Source organism: Amblyomma maculatum, chromosome 2 (genome assembly GCF_055883805.1).
Source record: "Amblyomma maculatum isolate TAMU_Amacu chromosome 2, ASM5588380v1, whole genome shotgun sequence".
NCBI lineage: Eukaryota > Metazoa > Arthropoda > Arachnida > Ixodida > Ixodidae > Amblyomma > Amblyomma maculatum.
The window spans coordinates 62,283,133-62,302,819 of record NC_139345.1 but is presented as its reverse complement, the minus strand read 5'-3'; the positions used below and the strand labels follow the sequence as shown (position 1 = coordinate 62,302,819).

The following is a 19,687-nucleotide window of genomic DNA, read 5'->3' as shown; positions in this document are numbered from 1 at the left end:
TCTATCGAGATTTTTTCAAATTGCCATTAAAATAATATTGCATGTCAAAGCATTTTCCTGATTTCCTAATGGCATACACTACCTTGGCCATGGGTAATGGTGATAGCTTCAGTTTTAGTTGACATATTCAAAATCCAAAGACAGATTTGGAAATGGGAAGAGCATGACATTTTTTGGTGAGAAATACCACAGTGAGGCTACTGATTGTTCAAGTTAGTTTTCATATTTTTGGTCGATCTCTACAGTCTTACGCAGGGTTTTGATAACTTCTTTTTAGTTCACACAAATAACTTTGGTACCATTTTCTTCAGAGAGAAATGAAGTACCCGATGACATTCTTAATATTTTAGTTGAGGCAAGGGATAAATGTCAATTTGAGATTAGCTTAATGAGTTCGTGTCAAATAATGCAGCCTTTTACTCTCACCATAATATGTGAGGATGACGTGTCTTTTTGAGAAAAACGAAGGATGTCATCGGGTATGGGAAGACTTTGGCTATCAATCTATGTAATTAAAAGCAACGAAATGCAATGAGAAAGTTCATTAAAGCTGCATAAGAAATTCACTAATTATGCTCTGGACTTTGTTAGATAACTTTTGATCTAAGACCACCAGCTGAATTATAATTACATTTTTGAAATCAGGAGAGAAAACCACATCTGTGCGCAAAGTTTCGTGAGATTCTAGCCATAACTAAAAAAGTTAGTTTTAATACCCTCGTCCCCCCTTAAGGAAATAGTTCAATGTGACACCGCCAAGCGACAACCTCTCTGCTCACGAATTTCAAAAAACACTGCTTTTGAAAATCAATAATAAATCGCTGGCTTTGTTCCAAGGAGCTATACTTTGGGTTAATGCTCAAAAGGATTCGTTCTACACACTGAACACATTTATCAGTGGCTTCTTGGTGACTGTTTCTGTGGACCTTTAATTGCATTGCATTACGGTCGCCGACAGATCTTTAGGACGTCGGATTTTCCGGACCTACCATATTATTTGGACTCTTGCCACGGCACCGTCACACGCTCCATAGAGTCAGTGTATTAAAATTAAAAACTTTTCTCGTTTGATTTTGCGGACTTTTTCTTTCGATTGAAGGTCAAAAGCTACAAAAAATTTCTACATCACTGCCTTTTCGTTTCTATACAACCTTTAACTCTCATTGCATGCATCCCGCATACCAGCTATACTCTCGATAGCAGCCTCTAGCTGCGGAGCATTAAAGGGGTCATGACGCTAATTTTGGAATAAAAACTGTTTACCACATCTTATTCCTGATATGCCAATCAAGTAAGCCTCAATGTTTCAGCTCTGTCGGAGCTGCAGATATTTTTAAATGTATATATTTTTTTCGTTTCTTCGTGAAGAGCTTGCTAATCTGGCAACTGGTGCAGCGGGTGATGACATAGACCGAAGCCGCGCCATCTGCTGCATGTTCTGTGCACGAGCAGTGTCAATCGCGATGCGGTCGTTACGGAAAGACGTGGTAAGCCGATGGTGGGGCGACCAAACAGCAGTCATGCCTCTAACCGCGTTTAGCGCAAACTGAACTTTTCGATCCCTGGGAAATAGCGGCGTCTGTGGGCGGGATTCAAATGCGCGTTGGCACCCGAGTACAAAAGGCGCACGAGCTGGTCCGCTTCAACAACGTACACGTTGTACACTGAAACACTTCTTGAATGTGGTGAAAAGCAACACATAAAAATGCAGTGCATAGAGTGTCGTCCGAAGGTGCTTTTGTAAACTGCGAGTACCACCCAACGACTCAGCAGCGTGGGCTGCGGCACGCTACACTTATGCACCCAATACCCTGTCCCGTCTTAGCAGCATCTTTCGTGCTGCTTGATCGTTGTCAGGCCCAAGTTGGACCCGGCCAACTGTATAATGAAAGCAGAAGGTAAGCTCATAAGGCTTACAGCACCATGTGCCGCATGCTTACTGCAACGGTGTCGCGCGGGGATGGCGGCGCTCTGGCAGTCTGCTTCTCCCTAATCGTTGCTAGACCTAGATTTTTGCACATGGAAGCCACAGTGGATGGCACTTTGTAAATGATCAGAGACTCTTTATAGTAGCTGGGCTACTTGATCATGAAACATTCTTACTCTCAACCCTGCTGTTTCATAGTAAGAGAAATTATTTTGGCAACGTCTTACCACCGAAGCTAACCTATACAAGAACAGGGGCACTGCACCGGACAGGAGGAAGCTGCTATGCGGCTGTGAGCAGAAATTCGCACCATATGTGTTAGCAAGCATTCATTATTGAAATTCCTTTTCCCAGGGCCTATTATTATTACGAGAAAATTTAGCATGCTTTTCTGACATTGGCACAAGGATCTGCTGTATCATTGATGCGGACGGCTTTCGGAAGGCATGGCTGATGCGGCCGTCGCAGCAGTGTTTACGCCGTTGGGGACAGTGCTGCCATTGGAGGGTGGCGGCGCCCGTGCCAAAAGTGGATCTGTGGGCAAGAACTAAATCGCGCTTCACTACAGTCTGCGTTCCATTCTCAGAAACACTCTCAGTAGGGTCTGCCAGTAATGCTGGTCTTTGATCAAGTGCGAACACAGTACAGTGTATAGGCAGTTAATCGGAGCAGACACAGCAGCAGACGATGCGATGGCCGGTCTATGATGTCACCAAGCACGTCAAAATGGCGATCGCTGTCAGTGGGAGGAGCTTCGCAGTCTCAGCTTCGGTCACTTGTTTCGAAATAAAGAATTCATCTAGTGAGCGTAAATTTCGGAAATGAAATACTAAGGCCCAGTATCATCTGCCAGGCTACGAAACTGTAATATATTGGATGCATGACCCTTTTAATGGACCCGTACTCCTCAAAATCTGGCAGTCTGTGCCACGTGGGCCTCTGCTCCACAGTTCTGCAATGAAGCTTCACCCCACGATGGACAGGCCAGTAAGCGCGAGCGTGCTTCTATCACTTGAACATACATAATGGCTTGCGTGTAGCTGTGAGCAAGAGAGCCAGTGGTACAAGTCTGCTTGCAGATGTTGATGCGCGAGCACGGAGGGAAAAAAAATTCTCCGCCTTTCTAGTGCCCTGAAAACCGCTTGCTGCAAACTGACAACAGACTGTGGTTTTACTTTATTATGAAATATACCTTTTGTCCCAACTAAACACGACTCTCGGGAGAGCTTTGCGTTCAAACTCCAGACTGTTGCCAACCTTCACACCCCCCCCTTTTTTTGTCTCGCGGAATAGAAAAGATGAGTCGTTGATGCAGCGAGGCTCTGTTTAGTGTTGTCACGCTCAACGACAGACGCACATGTTCCAAGACCCAGGGGTGGAAGCGCTGCTCCAATTGCTCCATCCTGCTCCAAAATGCAATATTGCTCCAAACTGATTGCTGCAATTTTTTACTATCAAATTTATCTCAACATAGGAACGATAGCAGTGCGCCAGTGGCTGAAGTATAAAATCTCTTGCATTGGAACTGTTGGGAAACTTGTTAGATGGTAAAAAGTACACCAGGTCTTCCAATGCTCTTGCTTTAAAACAAGCACATACTTCATCATCAAGCGTCTTTGTCACTGACAAGCGTGTCATGCCTATGTCAGAGAAAAGCATACTCTAAGTGTTCTGGGTATGGGAAGGCCCCACAGGGCCTATCGCTAACTTGTTAAAACTGAAACTCCAGCACTGCTTAACCAAAAAAATAAGGCAATTAAGTAAAGAAGCTGAAGGAGGAAAAGGCTACCCTTCAGTACCATCTATCCTCCCTGAAGGCACTGCTGGCCGGTGCTCGGGAATTTATCAGCACAGGCGTAGGATCAAACAACATGCACAAGATGGCGTAAATGTGCCTATTGATGCAAATGCCCATACTAGTAGCGCTGCTTGAGCGCATCGAAATGGTAGACTCCACTTTATCAAGTCAAAATAGACAAAAGCTTTAGATCAAACTTTGTGTTCGGTTATGAAGTACATAAGCAAGCATCCCGTTTGCTGTAAGTCTGTTCCAAAATGCTGCTTAGGTCAGCCTGTGTTGTTTTAAACATCATTACATGTTTTGGCCTTGTCTCGTGTCGGAGGTGCGTGCGTAGTCTGCAAAAGCACTCAGCGTTGCATAAAGGGAATAAAAAGATAGATTTTATGTCTTGAATAGAAAATTGAAATTATCAAGGGCGTTTCACTGTGCTCCAAAACATAATTCGAATGTTTCAAAACCCTTGTTTGATTGCTAGCTGCTCCAGAATGCCATTATGACTGCTCCCTGAGCTGCTCCAAAATGTCCGAGCCTGCTTCCACCCCTGAAGACCCATTTATTTTGCCATGTCACTTGCTTCTAAATGCACCTCTTCTAATTGCACCTAGATGATGGCAGATGTTTCCCGTCTTGTGCTGTGGCCTGCTGCTTTGTAGTACTCCTCCTAATCCAATTGGTTTGCCTTTGCCCGCAGGTCCGTGTGCAGTTCTTGGACTATGGCAACACAGAAACGTTGTCTGTCCAACTGCTGCTGCCAATGAAGGAAGAACTGGCCAAGGCACCGGCCTCTGCCATAGCTGTGCGCCTTGAGGGCACACCGGTGCTCTCGCCCAGGGCTGGGGAAATCCTCTCCAAAGAGCCAATGGTGCTGGTGGAACTGACTGCTAGCAGTGACGGGCCACCACTGGCCCGTCTTATTCAGAAGGGAAAGTGCATAAACTCCATTGCTGCCTGCAGCCAGCAGGTAGTATCTCCAGTCAGTCTCGTCAAGCTGCCTTGTTGTTTTTCTCAGTTTTTCTCAGTTTTTAGCAGCATACTTTTGCTGGCTCAGGATCGTTGCCCACTTTATTGTGTTTGTATCACGGCCTATTCGTGGCATATGGTGAAGCTCCTTTGGCCTTTGCACTTGGGCTATTTTTTTGGACAGCAGAAGCTCAGTACTAGTCTAGTGTCCCATGTGCTAGAGCTGCCTCCTTTATACAGTGGAACCTCGAAATAACGAAACTCAATGTAACAAAATTTGCGATGCAATGCATATTTTTATTCCAGATCTCTGCCCTAATGTATTTTTCTTGTTATGATTTAAAGATGTAATGTTATGCTGCACTTTCGTAACGAAGTCCTCGTGCATCGCATGCAGGTATCAGCAGCCACCTTGACAATGGGATGAGAACTAGATATTTAGCCGTGACATACCGCATTTTGCATTTGCCCTACCACAATCTCAGTTTGAGGGGAGGGCTCAATATGCGGGAAGTGGGAAATTTGGTTAACTGTAGCATGTTTTAAATGTTTGTGTTGTGTTATTGCTTTCAGCTCTACTAGGTAAACACATCATTCTTTTTTTCTTCTTTTAAGGTGCCAAAGAAGGATTACCTGGAGAGGCCTCTTCCCACCGAACGCACCAAGGCAATCATCTCATATGTTGCTGATGATGGACTTGTCTACGTGCATCAGCACAGGCTTATTCCGGAATTGCAGGATATGATGGCAGAGCTGAACAAATCCGTTCCAACAACTCCACTGCCTTCACCATCAGTTGGAGACATGGCGTGTGCACGCTTTGCTGAAGATAAGCTCTGGTATAGAGTTCGCGTGCTCTCTATGCCCGAGGATGGCAAGTGCAAGGTGTCATTTGTGGACTTTGGCAACGACGACTTTGTGCCGCTTGCTGATATCAGGCCACTTCCAGAGAAGATGAGTGGCATACAGCTTTTTGGCAACCCTGTGATGCTGCAGGGAGTGGAGACGGTGAGCAAGGAGTGTTCTTCACAGTTGCTTAATGTTGAGGTTGAGTACGAAGTTGTGGACTCGTCAAGCCAGCCATGCAAGGTGAAGATCTTTGCCGGGGAGCAGTGCCTGAACGACCTGATTGAGTGAAGCCAAAGTTGAAGTTTGTAAACTTGACATTTGTTTGTTTTGTAGGTGTACAATATAAACCCAATTTTGTGTTCGTTAACGGTACGAATAAACCATTTGTGCTGCTTCATGCTCTTGTTCATTCCAAACATACTGCCGTAGTTCATCCATGATAGTACGCCCCAAATGTGGCTTGTGTTTGCATGGTGACAGTAAACTTGCACCAGCTAACCGCAGCCATGACGAACTGCTGCAGCAACATGCTCCAGACTGCACCTTCTGCCCAAAATTTTAGTGTGCACAAAGAGCTGGACTTGCACTGACAAGTGGCTTGTTTATCGGCCACTTGGAACTTAGGCGCCTGTTAGAGTGTGTTGGAATTTGTTGAAACATTATTTTTAAAGCATCAAAACCAAATTGCTGGTGACCATTTGGGTCAGTTGGACTTTTTAACATTTCATTTTGAAAATGCACTCTGCATAGATCGGCAAACTTCTGTAACATATGCTTACGAGACGCTGTGGTGTAGGGCTTGTTAGGTGGAAGAAGGCTTGGGAAATTCGATTTAGATTTTAGTGAGAAATTATTGACCTGAATTGCGATTGCCTCGGCTGCCCTTTTTGTACGTTTTGAAGTAGCTAATCACGGTCTCAACGGTTATAATTAGATCACAACATGCTCTTGGACTTTGTTTTCTTTGTTTCTGTGAAGAGAAGCGACGTATCTTCCTGCCCGCAATTGGTTTCCGGCCGTTCTGAAGCCTCTGCAGAATAAATTTGAAACGAGAAGCAATGACATAAACTTTATTGTATGCAACATAGTGAAAACGAGTGCAGTACTGTGAAAATAATCATATGTAAGCTATACATACATAGATGTAGACAATCTGTAAACTGCTTTGCTGCATAACAAAAATTTTGTTTTATACCATTTATCTCTGACGTTGGTTCTTTGTGCTGTAGAATAATAGATGAAGCGCTGGGCAATGTTCTTTTTATATTTTAATTTGTGTTATCTGATTTCAAGCTTTCGAGCCCGACTCCGAACATAAAAAGTGGTGGCAAATGATCCTTCTCTCTTCGTAACGCGATCACCTCTTCTGTAACCCCCTCGTACACAGAACATGAATAAACGTAACTGCACCGTATTCGGATCCGCACGAACAGGAAACTTTAGTAACAAAACTTCCTTGTAATTTCTTCACACTTGCATTGGGCTGAAAATGGTCTGCTGGTGAAACGCCTTTCATTATTGGGCATTAAACTAGCAAATAATTAGGCTGTCATGTAACAATGCATAAACCTTACAATTGTGCTGATAAAACATTCGTTGACACTGCGGTCTGTAGTCACGCAAGGAGGCCTTCCAGCGGGATGCAGCTGAAAGCATATTGTCGCATATAGGTCTTTATTCAGGAGCTCGCATGTAGCACAAATGCCCAATGAAAAATTCTTCCGTTGCTTATGACGCTTTTATCACGCAGTACTGATGTAGGCCGAATACACATGTATATTTGCAAAGCTTTTCAAGCTAAAAGATACTGACTACCAAACACCATTTCTATGCAGAATATCAGCTATAAAAACGGCGGTTTAGTTGGTACAAGAGTTCGTCTGCTTCAACCGCGGATCTTTACCCAGCCGCTTGTAACATAGTTGAGTTCTTCGATCGAGTGGTCAGTAGGCTTGCGATTGGTTTCTTGTTACGAAGCTCGTCCGTAGGACAAGAATTCATGATTGTCACACATATTTATGCGGCCGACGCTTACCGTGCAGTTGCGCATATCGACTGCACACGGGTCGGTACCAAAGTTTTGTTTCGTACAGGTTTCTGTCCGCATCGCGCACACTTTGCCGATAAATCGAACTGTCACTCATGATACCGATTGAGTTTTCATAATAACGGTGCTAAATATGTTTCCCACAAAAAGCTAGAGCGGAGCACATGCCGGAACCGTCCAATGTTCATGCGTTCGCACTGTTCATCATGATGATGATGATGATGAAAACATTTATTGACATTGACTTAGATTTACACCATGGCTTAGATCACGGTGCTTAGATAAATTGGGAAGGCTGGTCGGGTCCCTAGTCCGGGACACCGTTGGTAAAAGCCGCTGCCCGTGCTCTTTCGTCGAGGGCTCGTTGTTCATCGAGGTCCGAGCTGGACCTACTTTACGAAATTCGCTAGCCTTCGCAACACTTACACCGCTACCAAACATTCCAAGCAAAGCCTTGCCAGTGGCTAGCCGTCGGCGGTCTGCAAGCGGATCGCAACGGTCGTCCTTCTGGTTCTGCCGCTAATTAATCGACGGCATTCAGAATGTCCTGTATCTCATTCCAAAGGAGTTGCCGCAGCTTGAGGCAACGCACAACACTGTTTTTCTAGCGATATGAGCGCTATTATCGACGAAATACAGGTTGAAAGCGCATGATAGCAACAGCTGCACAAACGATACCACAGAAACTACCCGGAAGCCGAAATTTAGGTCACAAAGCCACAAAGCTTCATCTGTGACTCAATGTCCGCCGTCGTTTGACCACCAGTCCATCTGTTTTGGACCATCGTGAATAAATTAACGCAGAAATACTGAAATAAAAAATGTACGTGTCTGAAAGTGATCCGCGTTGTTAGGTAAGAAGTGTTCAAAACTCGCGCCAATGACTATTTGGTAGTACCAAGGTAGTACATTGTACATTGACCTTGGTACGTTAACAAATAAAACTTTACTAACGTGATAAGGTTTACAAAGTAAGGGGTTGTAAATTCAATTATTTGGGTATTACGTATTCCAATTTATGTTTTATAAAGTTATATATCTAAACAATCAGCGTGGCAACTATGCGACGTTCTATCGGCATCGCTATCAGAGAACCAAATCACTAAAATATTAAAGTGGTCTTCCGCTCAAAGAAAAGCAACTGATCGTCGATATTATCAGACTCTTTCAGTGCTTGTTAAGCAAACATTTTAAACAAAATGATGACAATGTAGTCAAAAACTTTCATATCTAGTCCCTGAAAGTTCTTTAGTGACTTTAATTGTTGTTTCATTTGCGACCTTTTACTGTATACATCCGCTTACTGGTCACGCTGAGCCTGAGAGCGTTTCGCAGCGCGCCGGCTGTTGTTTGGTATGGCGTCTTGCACGTGGTGAAAGTTTGTGGTTTAACGTTTGTTGTGATCAAAGGAAAGCTATTCATCATGCTGGTGCTTTTCGAATCACCGGCGGGTTACGCCATCTTCAAAGTTCTAGACGAAAAGAAGCTCCAGAAGACTGACAATTTGTTCCAAGACTTCGAGACTCCAGACAAGGCGTCGCGCGTGGTGAAACTGAAGCATTTCGAAAAGTTCGAAGACATGACTCAAGCTCTTGCTGCAGCAACAGCAGCTGTGGAAGGAAAGTTGAGTAAAAGCTTGAAAAAAGTGTTGAAGAAAGTTGTAGCCAAGGAAGCGCACGAGAGCCTTGCTGTCGCGGACGCTAAACTCGGAAACGTCATCAAAGACAAGTTCAACATTAGCTGCGTGGCGAACAGCTCCATCCAAGAGCTTATGCGTTGCATTCGATCCCAGGTTGACGGTCTGATCACGGGGCTTCCCAAAAAGGAGATGACGGCCATGGCCCTGGGTTTGGCGCACAGCTTGTCCCGCTACAAGCTCAAGTTCAGCCCCGACAAGGTAGACACAATGATCATCCAAGCAGTGTCGCTTCTGGATGATCTGGACAAGGAGCTTAACAATTACATCATGCGCTGCAAAGAGTGGTACGGCTGGCACTTTCCGGAGCTCTCGAAAGTCGTTACCGACAACATGCAGTTCGTGCGCACCGTGCAGACTATCGGCTTGCGCACCAACGCCATTGAGACGGATCTGTCGGAGATTCTGCCAGAAGATCTGGAGTCCAGCGTCAAGGAACTTGCCGAAGTGTCAATGGGCACAGAAGTGTCCGATGAGGACATCCGCAACATTCAGCACCTGTGCCACGAGATAATTGAAATGAGCAACTATCGTGCCCAGCTGTTCGAGTACCTCAAGAACCGCATGATGGCTGTGGCGCCCAACTTGACCATTCTGGTTGGAGAACTGGTAGGGGCGCGCCTGATTTCCCACGCCGGCTCTTTGCTAAACTTGGCCAAGCACCCGGCGTCCACGGTACAGATACTGGGCGCCGAGAAAGCTCTGTTTCGCGCACTCAAGACCAAGCACGACACACCCAAGTACGGCCTCATCTACCACGCGCAGCTGGTGGGCCAAAGCTCGCAGAAGTTGAAGGGCAAGATTTCGCGTATGCTGGCCGCCAAGGCTGCACTGGCGACCAGGGTGGATGCCCTGGGAGACGATGGCACGGGTACAGAGTTGGGAGTCGAACACAGGGCAAAGTTGGAAACGCGCATGCGCATGCTAGAAGAAGGCACAGGCAATCGAAGGATCAGTGGCACCGCCAGGGGCAAGGCAAGGCAAGATAGGTACGAGAACAAGAGTTTCGTGCGTCAGTACGAGCCGGCCGCGGATTCGACTCTGCCGACGGCGGCTGGCAGTGGCAAGAAGAGAAAGTTCAAGGAGGAAGAGGTGGCACAAGAGGAGGTTGCTGTTGAGGCAAAGCCGAAAAAGAAGAAGCCTAAGAAAGAGGCAGAGGAGCCTGAAGCGTCAGTCGAAGTCAAGAGTGAGCCAGTGACACCCAAGAAGAAGAAAAAGAAGGGGGCTGAGGAGGCTGAAGCCCAAATGCCAGTCAAGAGCGAGCCGGTTAGTGCTAAAAAGAAGAAGAAAAAGCACCAGGCTGCCGAAGATGAATAAATTGTTGACAGTTTTTAAATGGCTCTTTTACTGAAACGATACGACTTGTGGTGGTGTTTGCTTTATGCTGCACACAGTCTGTCGAGTGAGATGGCAACTGTATGTGTGTTGGGAAACCTGTGTGGAGTACAGCACCGCATTACTGCGTGCGCCACATTCAGATTGGCAGTTAACCACTAGCCTTTATGCAGATTTTCACACCCATCATTTATTTGAAATACTGGCTTACAGATATTGCCTCAAGGTGTTGAAACATTATGCGACTGGCCCAGCTTGTACAATGTGTGCTTTCCAATCCCTGTGTGACAAGTGCAACATATAGCGTCAAGCGAAAGTCTTAAATCAAAGGATGATTGTTACTAGCATCCATACAAGCACAGCCATATATGGGTACAAAAGAAAACAAAAGAAAAAGAAAAGCTTTCCTTTGTAGCTTTATCGCTGGCCTTGGGAGAATGCTGATGAGCAGTTACTCCATTTATTAAACACAAAAGGCACCCATGTGCTCTGCGATGTCAGCAGGCAGGTAATGTACCCATGGTGGTCGAGTCCTGCTGCTGTGGGTTGGTTGTTACGGTGATTGTGACAATGCAGGTTTGATCCTAGCTGTGTCAGCCACTTTTCGATGGAGGCATAAATCAAGGTGCCCGTGTACCGAGTGATGTCGGTGCATGCTAGAAAACTGCAGCTGGTCTAAATACCTGGAGTCCCACTACGATGTCCACTGTAGCCAGAGTTGCCTTGGGATATTAAACCTTATGAACCAAACTAAGGTGCATTTGCATTTGACAAATTTACTACTCACTACACGATTCCCTCAATCTTATCGAACTAGCAACATTCCAGCTGCAATTGAGCCTTGTCCTGTTCTCTGCAAACTACCCTGGTTAGCATAGTATAGTTGTAGCGACTGCGTCACACGTGGCAGTCCCAGGTTCAATGCCCAAATTTCAATTTTTACTTGGCTGCTAAGTTTATGAGGAAATTATAGATTGCTTTTGTAGCCGCATGGCTGTGCTGGGGTGGGTGGCTGCGAATAAGTAATTAACCATTTATTTCAATCATTTTATCTTGGAGAGGCCCCTAAACTTGCTGTATAATGCCCATCGTATTAGAAGTGCTGGAGTTGTGAGGAAGTGGATGCCAAAGAATGCGAATAAACTGCACAGTTTGCATACTATTTGACCTATTGTGTATGACTACTACTCAAGCAAGCTTTGCTTATTGTCCACAACATCCATACAGTTCTCACTATACCCACAAAGCTAGCAGGAGCAGGAATCGTGTTGCAAACAGATCGTTTTGCTCCGCTTCTATAGATCAATCTTAACCGGTGGACATATATTGACTGTCAGGAGTGGGGTTGATTGGTTTACAACTGTTTTTATGATGTGATCGTTATGCAATTCAGCCACACAGCTACACATTTACATATTCAACCATTTCTTGGACTGGTTTGGTATTAGTAGTTCCATACTTAACATATGCCTGATAACAGTAGATTTGAATAAGACTTTTTTGCACACTTCCATCCAACCAGTCTATAAAAAGACTCCCATTATTTTCCATCAACTGCTGTTTTGAAAAATTAGTAGATTGGGGGTATTTTTTTTTATTTTGTCTTCAGTAAAATATGGCTGCAAGGGTTCGGATTAGAACCAGCAAAATGCTTGTGATAGAGCAGTGTTTGTGCTCTTGAGTTTACCTATGAATGTTGAGGAAAAGTTGTACCACGGCCGCTCGATGGAAGTGCACTGGGTGCGGCCTGCTGCGTCGCGCCGCCGTTAATGGGCAAGCGTGTCCTTGGGGAGTTTACAGTTGCGCCCGCTATTTCTGCTGAGGGCGCCACTGTTCGGGGACACGTCGCCGGCTCTGAGAGCGTGGTTTGCTTCCTTTCTGGGCGCATTCGCCTCGCGTCTGCGTGCTAAACGCAAACGTTTTTGTGTGCGCGTGTGCAAGCACGTTAACGTTGAGACTGGATGCGTTTGTTTTTTAAGGCGAAAGCCGTTCTAGGCTCATGAAGCGAAAATCTATGTGCAGAAGCTGTGCCTGTTATCTGTGCGATGCATCTGTGCACTGGTGTGCCAGTCGCAAAAGCGGACGTGCAAGGAGGGAGATTAAGAATGAAAATGATTGATGGTGATAGGTAATCAATAAAAGTTATAAATAGACATTGATAGAGGTAATGACTAATGCTGATGACTAATAATGGTTAATAATGACTAAAATGATTTGTAATGACCAGTATATCGAACTACGACATGTAATGACTGCAATTGATTAGAAATGAGTAAAAGTGCTTAGGGATGTGTGGTAATGACTATAATAGCTAGGCATGACTCATCATTACTGTTAATGACTACGAAGTGACCAATATGTGAAACGACATGTAATGACCACTGCTGATTCTAAATGAGTAACCTGCTTAGTTATGAGTGATAAGGGTTGCAATGACTACGCAGGCAGACTCATCATGACTGAGAAACGACCAATATATCAAACGACGACTTGAAATGACGAACTGTGGCAAACGATGAGAGGCAAATGATAGGAGAAGGGTGAGCTTTCGCCGTCCTCCGCTTAAGAGACATCTAAGAGACCCTCTAATTTTATCTGCTGAGCTCGCTTCAGGCAAAGACAACAGCGAGGAGTGGAAATGCACTCGCTTCCTCTGAAATGAAAGCGGCGCTGAGGTTAAAAAGTCCAGATGCTGAAGCATAATGCCCTATCAGCTGCCATTGAATTTGCTACAAGGGACAGCAGATTGGACTTGGTGATTAATTATAGGTTAACCGTGCAAACAACGTGACGGGAACACAGGAGAAGAAGACGGCACAACCGCGCTAGTTGTGGCGTCCTCTTTTCCTGTGTTCCCGTCACGTTGTTTAACCTATTTATTTACCAGGGAGCTGGCCAGTGAACTAGGATTTTTAACGATGGGTTGTGAAGCAGATGAACAAGATGAGGTAGCACCAGAAGCTTTTCTCGCAGGTTATGTTGCGAGGACATATCAGAAAAAGCTACGAAGGGTTTTTTTTTTATATAAGCATGCAATTTGTTCTAAATTTTCGTTTATACCGTTGAGACTGTTTGAGCCGATGCGATAAAATGAAAAGCCATGTTCCACAGAAAATCCGGCGCCCGGTCTGTCGGCGGAAAGTCGGAAAAAAACCTTTCTGGTAAGAGGCACTTTAGTTGGCGATATGGCCAAACACCTTTGGCGCAATGAGAACACATGACATGTTCATTGTGGCAGGAGCTGCCAAACCAGAGAGAGTCAATAAGATGTAAGGGTGAAATGAGAATTACTGAAAGCGGGACCCTTAGATCCCAAGTCGGGCACACTATACTCCTATAGGGCACGTTTTACAGCTTCGGTAAAGAGGTGCTTTATATACTTATGTGTAGGATGCTATTTCATATAATGCGATGGCTTAAGGCTGCATTCTAATGATATGCGACAGAGGCAGCAATTACGGGATACGGTGAATAAGCAGGTAGCAAAGTGCGGGCACTCTAACAAGGCTCCTCAAGGAGACTTAAGAACCCCAAGTTTTGTTTATCACTACCAGGTTGTTGCTTAATTTATGCGATATTTGGTAATGGTTTTGAGGCGACATGTCAGTTGAGCAAGAGCCTGTTGCAGGAAATATGAGTCAACTGAACCAGTTACAGGTTAATGAAAACCAAGAACAGTGGAGGCTTCTACCACGCCGACGCCTCCCTCAAAGCGCAGCCAGGCGCAGCTCTCCGCGCGCGACTGTCCCCAACGGTGGCGCCGCGGCGGTGGCGACTGGAAGTAGGCGCCTCCCGCCGGTTTCGGGCGACGTAGCAGGCCGCACCTAGTGCGCTTCCATTGAGCGGCCGTGGTTGTACCATGAGTACAGTTTTTTAGCAACCTGTGAACCTTGAAAATATACAACCGAGGACAGTGGCTACTATAAAAGAATACACCAGTCTTGGGTATCTGCAGCTCCAGCAAATTAAAAACTGCTAGTCAAAGCTTGAGGCACAAGATTAAAACAAGCCAGCCAGTAAAGTGACGCTACCTAACGTAGATGTTTTCTTACTGCTGTTATACATATTAGGGAGAACTCCACATCTCTCTTCCGACAGTAGACCTTTCAGAGTTCAAATGTCCCATGCATTAAACCACTTTACCCATGACTGCTTACCTTTTAAAAATCCTCATGCAACATGAAGCAGAAATCTACTAGACAGCACATTTCTGCCAGTGCTATGTTCCTAGCTGCTCCAAAGAAGATGCGGAATAAAAGATTCTTTCCCTCTTAGCCTTCAGATGCAGCCATAGATATATCGCCTCAGTGTCACGCTGTCCTTCGAGGACAGCACGGCGATGGCGAGAAGAGAACACACCTTCTTAAGTGCGATTGATATGAATAGTACTTTTATCTCGTTGCATAAAGGCCAAATAAATGTTTTACTAAGACATTAAAAGTTGCACAATACTTTGAAAGGCACATCATTCATAACCTGCAGCTGGCTTTAGCTGTCATTAATATAATAATGCGAATTATATTTTCACATGAACACAGTCAGTGAGAAGATGAGGAATTGTAGTAAATTATATGTTAACAGTAAGAACACGTGAAGAAACACGCCAGTAAATCTTGCTTATTGAAGTAACACATTTTTCAACGAAGCAAAAGTTCACAAAGTTCCTGACAGAAAGCACAAAATCCCTAGATTTTTAGGCAACTGCTGTTCTGTGAACGTCGAAGACATGGAGGTACGTCCAACAGTTGCATACGCGACAACCACAAGTGCAGGAATGCAGCGAGGAAGCAGTGTACTGTGGCCTGTCTCTACAGCTCACCTAAAGAAAAAGCAGTCCAAACCTGCTTGAGTTCAAGTGCAGAGTATAAATACAACAAGAAATGGACAACATAAACACACTATATTTTCACCAGTGACAACAGATGTTATGGTACATACTGCACAGTACCGCGCTTCAGTCTCGGCACTGAAAGCACCAGGAACATTCAGAGTATGGTTACCAACAGTCATAATGTCTTCATAACACCTACATTCGATACTTCACAAACGTATTGAATGCCGGGCCAGTTTGTGCACTGATAAAAACAATGACTAGACAGATATGATGATATGAAATTAACACGGCGGCAAACTGTACATTAACATCACATTCTACAAGCAATGAGCTTTCTTGTGTAAAAGGCTGGGCCCATTCAGCAGTGCGCAGCAGAGTGATAGAGGAAATGCAATGATGGAATGTACAAAAGATGACCACTGATGCAGACTTGTCTAGCCACTGTCATGAATCTGCCTCGTCATCACTCCTGCTTGCCTCAAACAAACGAATCAGCTCTTGAAAACGGCTGGTCACCTGCAACATAGAAATATCAGCCGGTTACAACGTGAATGATACGATCCACGAGGCAAAGACGCACACATTGCCACAAGTCCTTGCAAAGCATAAATCTTTCGTTATGTCTAGTTTTTTTTTTGTGTGTACTGCATCATGCTTTTGTCCAGCGGCTCAGTAAAGTCTCAAGAATTAAGTGCGACACAGAGTGGTGAAATATGCTTTTGATGCACATTATTACTTGCACAGCTTCCACAACACTGCACATGAAGAGTGATATAAAGTACAGAAATTGATTCTTATCAAGAAATGACCGAGGCATTTCCATTTGCCTGCCGCTTCCCGTATGTTCCCTCCCTCCCTTGGTCTTCCTGGCTGCCGTTGCCCAGCCATCGTCCTTGCTTCGCTCTATGTTCGTCAGCCAGAATCACAGTACCATCACCGCTTCAAAGTTGAACATGTCAACTGACAAAATTCAGTTTTTTTTTTAAGCACATTTTTTTCAGTGAAGTAATACATTTTTTTTTTTTGCAGTTCACAAATTTTTCAAACTGTTCGACTGTTTAGACAATTTTTCGGGTCAGGCTGAGTTAAAAAAATTGGCGGTGGCTTAGCTCAGCTAGGCCAGGATATACGCAGTGAAAGCATGTGTGCCGGTCGCCGGGCTGCCTACTCCTCTCCATTCCAATCTAGTCCCATTCAATCCAGTGTAATCCAATCTAATCTAATCCAAACCAATCTGGCCTAATCCAATCAAGTCCAATTAATTCTAGCCAAATACAATCCAATTCAATCGAAACCTGTCTAATCCAAACCAGTTCAAAGGAGTCCAATCCAATCCTGTCCAATGCTGAGTACACGCTCCAGGTTAGTCTGGTTGTCTAGCTATGTTGTTGCATTAAAGATGAGCATTTCTTCTTCTTATGGTTGCTTCTTGATTGCCAGACGGCGCAAAGAGTGTTCAGCGTCCGCCAGCCGCGGCGGTTGCTAGGCAATGGCTCTGTGCCTCCTCACGTGTACCGCCACAACAAAATCACAAGTTTGTGGCCAATGTAGCTTTCGTTACAAAAATAGAGACCACTTGGCGACTGCACAAGCAACAATGTCTTCCCTCCAGAAATATCACCACTGTTATTGAAAAATGCTTCCAGGGAATTATAATGGCCACTCTGATCAAACAGCTAGGAGTGATTCCTGTTCCAAGACCTCTATACTAGAAGAAAAAGGCAGAAACACAGAGATTAGAAAACCACAGCGAAACAACTCCTCACTGTCTCGCAAGCAAACTCTATCAACTTCTGAAGAAATCACCACAGGCAAATTTTTGAATATCCTGCAAGCTGGTTTCATTCTATTCATGCACTCGCTTTTTTCTGGAGGAGTTATAAGTGCATACGCTTGCAACTGCATGGCAGACAAGAAGCTGCTCTCAACAAAACCAGCTTAATACAGATACCTCAGCATTTGAAGCAAGTCACTCTGGATGATAGTATCAGTTTATATAATGCAAAAGCAGTCCGCTGCCCTACAGCATCTCAACAGATCTACTTTTGTCAACAGTGAGCTCGTTGTGATCACAGAAATGAGGGTGTTGAAATTTAAAAAATTGAGGAACGCACCTGTTCAGGTGGTCTTCCAAGGACCTGTGATGCTTGCTGTATTCCTTTTTCTGAACCGTGCTGCTGGCACGACTGCAACAGCACCTTGTCATCCTCTCTGCAATTGTCAAAAGAGAATTCCTAAGTAAGTACCAAGGCCCTCCAGCAAAACAACTTCATACTCTAAGCCACACAAAGCACCTGCCTCACGATTATAAAAAGTGCCTCACTTAAAGGGCTTCAAAGTCTAGCTGAAAGATCGCTGAATACAGTAAATAGCCGACACGAACAACCATTTGTATGAAATGCTTCCTGTTATTGCTTTAATCAGTCATGTATTTGCGGCTTAGGGCAAGGTTTTTGACTCTGTGCTGCAAAGCTTTAGCTCAAGCTGCGTAAAGGGTGGGAGAAGAAAAAACACCTTATATGTAATAGCACAAAATAAGCGTGGAACAATATTACGTGGAACAAGCAAGCTAGAGTGCACCAAAACTCTCAGCAAGATGATGTTTGTTGGACCAATCAAGCAGCCACATGCACCACTGCGGTGTGCAATTTGGCAGTCTTGCACTTCGGTCACTTTGAACCATAGTAAAACCTGCCTTGTCAACGAGTGGTCAGGCAAACCTTTTCATCTGAGTTTGCGCCACAGCCAGTGGTGGTAAGGAAGCTGTGCACTTGCTTATATAAATCATGCAGAGGTATTCAGCTATGAAAGCTGTCAACTCAAAAACCTTGCAATGTAGGCATAAGAAGACAGAAATATGTTTGAAATGTGCAATGCACCAGTCAGTGGTGGCAAAAATATAGCTGTGGCAATGTAATATGAAATTTGGCTAGAGCTAGAGATGCTGGAGATATCATGCTTGTTGCAGCAGCCTGACACGCCTGACACAGGGAGTGCCACGCAGCCACTGCTTCCTATATACTGCAACACGTGCGCGTGCACGCACGCGCACACACACACACACGCACACAGTACTTTGCCCCCCTCTCTCTATATACATGGTACATACCATATAGTATACAGGTATGCATACCGTGCTTATTCAACATAGCCTGGAATAAAGCAAATGTCTGAGCATGACTTCCTCTCCAAGGCAATTTACTACACACACCTCTACTGTGAGCTGGCAGTCATGGTAATAACAAATGTGAAATCCGGCCAGCGTGAACCAGCCAGCACAGGCCTCGCAGTGAAAGGCAGGAGCGCACAGGCTATCTCGCATGCATGCATCCTCTCACAGCTGGCGCTGTCACAAGTGAGTGATCTCGCAGTCTGAGTCATTACGAGCAGTCGCTGCAAGGGCCAAGTTTATGTTCCATGCGCCGAAAGTGGCACAAAATATGTGCTATGCTGCGGCTTGTACCTTGTAGAACACTTTCAAGCAAGACGCTTTAGGAATGGCTTCCAGTGATACTCTGACAGCTACTTTCACGCACCTTGTCCAGGTGACAGTATGTCCTTCCTTGCTGCTTGATTTATCTCCATCTCTTCCAGCCATGGACTTGGAACACTGTACATTAAACAAGGCACAGTTACCAACTTCGTTGTTAATATACCTAGGGAATCTATTTCAAAACTAAGCATGAGGAAAGAAAGATGCAGGAAAAAAGAATGATAAAAGTGCTTGCTACCAATTGAATTATTCAGCAGCAATGAGTATGCATGGGCTTCTTAGCAATGAGTGCACGTGACATGTCAACCTTAGACATTGGACATGGAGCTCAAGGACGACTAGTCTGCTACCGAGTAGAAAGCAGTTGGTTGGCTGGTGCATGAGCTCTACCTTTTATTGACTGCACGAAAATTTGGGAAGCACACTGGTTTGTGCGCTCAAAATGCAAAAGTTCAGGTACTGCGAGGAGAAAACAATACATGCACATGTGCCCCTTCAGCTGAATGTTAAGCTGTTCACGAAACGTGCTTGTTCAGATTTATGCTCCTGCCAGCATGTTCAGAGCAACAAACTACACTGGAAAGAGTCTCCAAGGTTTGAACGAACGCTTCCACAGTACAAAACTCCGCAGAAGGGCGCATTTACACTTTAACATTTTTTGGCACTAGAGAGGCTCTGGCTGCATGCAGTCGAAAGCTGGTCCATGTCAAAGTGATCATAATAATCCTTCTTAGTGATCTTCCTG

At 44.8% G+C, this 19,687-nt stretch overlaps 3 protein-coding genes across 6 annotated transcripts in view; 2 read left to right on the top strand and 1 right to left on the bottom strand.

The window, feature by feature from the left end:
• The window catches only part of LOC146198807 (tudor domain-containing protein 1-like), an 81,506-nt gene extending 75,572 nt beyond the window's left edge, over window positions 1-5,934 (top strand). For all 3 annotated transcript variants that reach the window (XM_084594294.1, XM_084594293.1, XM_084594292.1), the window contains 2 exons: window positions 4,420-4,689; window positions 5,304-5,934. In XM_084594294.1, coding sequence (XP_084450420.1) covers window positions 4,420-4,689; window positions 5,304-5,825 — 792 coding nt within the window. In that variant the 3' untranslated portion in view covers window positions 5,826-5,934. The remainder of the gene's footprint in view (window positions 1-4,419; window positions 4,690-5,303) is intronic.
• Window positions 5,935-8,714: 2,780 nt separating this feature from the next.
• On the top strand, window positions 8,715-10,638 carry nop5 (nop5 ribonucleoprotein). Its single transcript, XM_084594291.1, has one exon. The coding sequence runs from the start codon at window positions 9,008-9,010 to the stop codon at window positions 10,595-10,597; it is 1,590 nt and encodes a 529-aa protein (XP_084450417.1). The 5' UTR covers window positions 8,715-9,007; the 3' UTR covers window positions 10,598-10,638.
• Window positions 10,639-14,963: 4,325 nt separating this feature from the next.
• Window positions 14,964-19,687, bottom strand: part of mute (gon-4 like protein muscle wasted) — a 48,189-nt gene continuing 43,465 nt past the window's right edge. For both annotated transcript variants that reach the window (XM_084594289.1, XM_084594290.1), the window contains 3 exons: window positions 18,986-19,059; window positions 17,564-17,660; window positions 14,964-15,965 (listed from right to left, as the gene is read on the bottom strand). In XM_084594289.1, the coding sequence (XP_084450415.1) occupies window positions 15,894-15,965; window positions 17,564-17,660; window positions 18,986-19,059 (243 nt within the window). In that variant the 3' untranslated portion in view covers window positions 14,964-15,893. The remainder of the gene's footprint in view (window positions 15,966-17,563; window positions 17,661-18,985; window positions 19,060-19,687) is intronic.